Genomic DNA, 4870 nt, shown 5'->3' with positions numbered 1-4870 from the left:
GCCAGTACGAGGGGAACGGTCCCAATGGTCGGCATCTCTACCAAGACTGGCAGAGCAGAAGAGAAAATGGCTTTTCTGGGGTGCTGGGATTGTGGGGGTTTGGGACAAAAGGCATTTAGTTGGGACATCCATTTCTTCCCCAGCAATCACTGTCTCAGGGAACTGCATCCCAGAGTCGTTCTGCCCAGTGTGGCTTGTGAGCTTTTAAAAACCCTTTCAAAAGCCCATTAGTTCTCCCCACTATCCCATTAGCTTGGGGGTAAAATGGGGGGTGAAATCCCCTCCTGACTCCTCCTTCCTTGGCCCACTCCTGCCCCTTGGCAGCAGTGAAATGACTGCCCTGGGCTGACTGAACAGACTGGGGGTTGGCAGAAAGCGAAACCCATTTGTCAGGGCCCGCCCTGGATGTTCTCCTGCTGCTCCTGGAAATGCCTGGGCTTGGACTAGGCCAGAAATGATTTCCACTCCCACTAATACTCTTGTTTCCCCTCCGCCTTCCCAAGGGCTCCAATAGAGTCGATTTGCCAGGCCTCCCAAAGGGTCTTTTTCTCTCTCAGCTGCAGGGGGGTCTCTTCCATGGGGTGCCGCTCTAGCCGCAGGCAGCATTGTTCACAGGCCCAGAGCCAGGTGGGGCAAGCTTCCCAGTGACAGGCCACCCCGTGGCATGTGCCTCCCTGTGGGAATCCTTGGATCCTGCCTGGCCACGTCTCACATGCAGCCATTCCAGGAGCCTGTCCCAATGTCCTCTGAGCTGGTCCTCTTTCTGCAGAGGGGCAATGCTGGCCAGTTCCTCTGAGCTGAGGGAGCTGGGCCTCGTTAGCTTGGAGAAGAGGAGACTGAGGGGTGGCCTTATTCAGGTCAATGGGTCAAAGCTGGAGCAGAGGAAGTTCCGTGTGAATGTCAGGAGAAACTCTTTCACTGTGAGGGTGCCAGAGCCCTGGGACAGACTGCCCAGAGAGGTTGTGGTGTCTCCTCCTCTGGAGACATTCACACCCACCTGGATGTGTTCCTCTGTGGTTTAGTCCAGGTGATCCTGCTCTGGCAGGGAGGTTGGACTAGATGACCTTTTGAGGTCACTTCCAACTCCTAACCTTCTGTGACTCCTTGACCTTGGATCTCCCTGCACATCTCTTGGAGCACCTCTGGCCCCTCAGGTTTCACTGGGTGTTGGTGTTTGAACACCTCCTTCTTGGCCTCCCCCCCATTAATTACCATGGGATTTGGGACCAGCAGCTACCAGAAAGCAGGTGCCTCTTTTGTGCCCACTGGAACTGTGGCAAGAGGAATCCCAGGTTCCCTTGATTTGAGGCAGCCATGTGCCCAAGCTGCATCCCCTCCCCAAGGGGAAAGAGTCCCCTTCCCGTCATCTTCTGTGGGTCCTGTCTCATGTGGAGACAAGGAAACATGATTCTTCTGCCCAGCTCGTGTTTGATCAGGAGAAAGGACAGAAGGATTTCTCCCCAGACTAGAGAGCAGATGGCAGGGAGGACTTCAGTGTCTTTCCAAGTTGGTTCCCTGGAGCTTCAGGAATACCTCAGAGGAGCCGAGGAGTACGTGACACCTTCACCTGCTCCTCTGCTGTAGCTGGGCTGGACTCCTGGGACAGTGGGAGCTGATGAAACATTACAGCAATGATGAGGGACAGCTCTGCCACAGAGTAGCTCCTCTGCCAAGCACACAGGGCTGGGGACACTGCCTGTAGGCATCAAGGGGAGACCTGAGATATTGAGAGAGCTGACAGATGCTGAGAGCTCATTGTAGGAGAAACATCCTCAGCACTCTACCTGTGAGTATGGCCGTGGTATATCTGTGGGTGCAGGGCAATACAGGTTCTGTTCCTGGAGGGATCTCCTAAAGCTGGGACATGGGACAGTGTGTGGGGTGTGTCAGGAGGATAGATTCTCTATAGGACAAGAAAGTGCTGCCTGGAAGGGATGCCCTCCTGCCCCATCAGAGGCACAGGGCAGGACAGCTGTCTTCTCCTGGGCATGGCTGAGGGGTGCCCAGGGCTGTCCTTGTGAGCAGGGTCCTTGTGACCCAGGGTCTGTGTGCTGGGGCTGGGACTCTGCTGCTGCCAGGGTCAGCACTCAGCCTGCCTGCTGGGCTTTCCACAGGGATATAGACAGCACCTCTGGGTTGAAGCAGTGACCCAGGGAAGGGCAACGTAAGGTCCTTCTGCTGTAAGAAAGTGCTGCCTGGGTCAGCTTTGCTCCCAGCCAGAGATGATCCTGGAGAAATGCCAAAGAGAATATTTCTCCAAAGGCAGAGTCTTTTCTTTGACTTTTCCTCTCCTGTGGGCTGTGCTGAGTGTGGTAGATGAGAACTTATTTCTCCCCTTGAGACTGTGCAGTGAAAACTTGATTCTCATGAAGCTGTTGGAGCCTGGGCTGAGCCCTGCACACACAGAGGTTCCCTGGGGCAGTGCCCTGATGGCAGGAGGGGTCTGCAGAGCAGAGCTGAGCACAGGGCAGGATGGATGAGGTCTGTGAGCACAGAGCAGGAGGTGAGATGGACAAAGAGAAGCATCTGCAGGGACGGCTCCAGGCAGCAGAGACATTGTCAGGAGGGAGAAGGAGCTGCTCCCAGAAATGCCCTGGCAGTGGGGATTTGGAACCTCCCTGACATCCCCTGAAGTACGGACAGTTTAACACAGAAACCCCTGGTTTCTCCCACCCAGCACAGACTCTGCAACAAGAGATCCAGGGTTCCAGGATGAGTCTTCTCTTTGGTAATGTAACCCCCTTGAGGAGAAACTCCTGAGTGCCTGTATGTCTGTCTGTCCCTGTCCTTCCAGCTTGGACTGGAGCATTTGTCACTGTTTCCCCTCCTGTCCTTGCTGCCTTTCTCTCACCATTGCCTGCGGCTCCGAGCACGTCCATTGGTGGGGCTGGCACTGAGCTGACCCTCACTTCAGGACCCCCATCTTTAGGACTGAGGATTCCACAGGGCTCCTGCTGGGCTGCAGCTGCCTCCCACAATGGCACCGCTCTCCCAGGGACTCTTGTGCCCAGGAGAGGAGCCCCATGCAGGAGACATCTCGGCACAGAGGCCGTGGCAATGCCACTCATCACCTGTGTGTGGGCAGCTGCCCTGAGCCCTGTGTGTCCCTGGCTGGGAGTGGGGAGCTGAGATCCTCCTTGGGACTGCAGGAGGGCTTTGGAGCTCTGCCCTGCGAGACTGGATTCCTCAGCTCTCAGTCAGGAGAAAACCAAAGCTCCAAAGCTCTGCTCTGCCCCCGGGTGAAATTGGAGTTACAGTGCTGAAAAGCTCATTCCTATCCGCAGGGGATTTAGTCTGAGATCACATCATCCTTCTATTTACTGACTGCTGCCAGGCAGGACTGAGTTCTGCACAGCCCACAGCCAACCCTCCTCCCAGCAGTGGCAGACTCAAGCCAGCACAAAGCACACCTCCCAAAAAGGGACCTGACAAAAATCTTCCTGAATATAGAGAGTCGATGTGAATTGGAAACTGTTTTCCTCAAAGAATCGTTCCCTAACTTCTCACTGTGCCTTTTCCTCCTTGGACAGGTCTCCACACTTGACAGCTTCAGATGTCCAACAGCAGCTCCATCAGCCAGTTCCTCCTCCTGCCCTTTGCAGACACAAGGGAGCTGCAGCTCCTGCACTTCTGCCTCTTCCTGGGCATCTACCTGGCTGCTCTCCTGGGCAATGGCCTCATCATCATCACCATAGCCTGTGACCACCACCTCCACACCCCCATGTACTTCTTCCTCCTCAACCTCTCTGTTACTGACCTTGGCTGCATCTCCACGACTGTTCCCAAATCCATGGCCAATTCCTTGTGGGACACCAGGGCCATTTCCTACACAGGATGTGTGGCTCAACTCTTCTTCTTTTTATTTTTGGTCTTCACAGAGTACTATATTCTCACAGTCATGGCCTATGACCGCTACATTGCCATCTGCCACCCCCTGCACTATGGGACCCTCCTGGGCAGCAGAGCTTGTGTCCACATGGCAGCAGCTGCCTGGGGCACTGGGTTTCTCAGTGCTGTGCTGCACACAGCCAGTACATTTTCACTGCCCCTCTGCCATGGCAATGCTGTTGACCAGTTCTTCTGTGAAATCCCCCAGATCCTCAAGCTCTCCTGCTCAGATGCCTACCTCAGGGAATCTGGAGTCCTTGTTGTCAGTGTCTGTTTAGGTTTTGGGTGTTTTGTGTTCATTGTGGTGTCCTATGTGCAGATCTTCAGGGCTGTGCTGAGGATCCCCTCGCAGCAGGGACGGCACAAAGCCTTTTCCACATGCCTCCCTCACCTGGCTGTTGTCTCCCTGTTTTTCAGCACTGCCGTATTTGCCAACCTGAAGCTCCCCTCCCTCTCTTCCCTCTTTCTGGACCTGGTATTGGCATTTCTGTACTCGGTGGTTCCACCAGCAGTGAACCCCCTCATCTACAGTATGAGGAACCAGGAGCTCAAGGATGCCATGTGGAAACTGAGGACTGGATTCTTCTAAGTAGCAATAAACTGCTCATCTTCTTCTGCATATCACTGGCCATGGAACTCACATTAGGACCAGTCTGTATTTATTAGGGTTTTTTCCTTCTATGTTGTCCAAGCTGTAATAACATGGTGCCTGTTCATCCCATTCCTAATGCAGTATCCAGCGGTCTTGTGTGAATCACATCCTGTGTAATGACGGGCTGTGCTGCCTTTGCATCATGTTTACCTTGAAACGTGCACATTTTTTGTTTTATTATGTTTCTCCTGGCATTTATTAAAAATTTACAAGAACATTTTCATCACCTGAATCAGTCGACTAATTGTCAGAATTGGCAAACCTTTCCCACCATGATGGAACAGGAATTTACTGGAACTTTACCATAGAATCATAGAATCTCTCCCAACC

General features: G+C 53.6%; 1 protein-coding gene across 1 annotated transcript; it reads left to right on the top strand.

The window, feature by feature from the left end:
* Window positions 1–3553: 3553 nt before the first annotated feature.
* LOC311200657 (olfactory receptor 14A16-like) lies at window positions 3554–4477 on the top strand (the record flags this gene model as incomplete). The annotated part of the gene is made up of 1 exon (XM_084274943.1): window positions 3554–4477. One exon carries the CDS (start codon window positions 3554–3556, stop codon window positions 4475–4477), a length of 924 nt encoding a protein of 307 aa, XP_084131069.1.
* Window positions 4478–4870: the final 393 nt, after the last annotated feature.

The sequence above is a fragment of the Gallinula chloropus genome (genome assembly GCF_964237585.1).
Source record: "Gallinula chloropus genome assembly, chromosome: 24".
In the NCBI taxonomy this organism is placed as follows: domain Eukaryota; kingdom Metazoa; phylum Chordata; class Aves; order Gruiformes; family Rallidae; genus Gallinula; species Gallinula chloropus.
The sequence above is the reverse complement of the archived record's forward strand: the minus strand, read 5'-3'. Positions and strand labels throughout refer to the sequence as shown.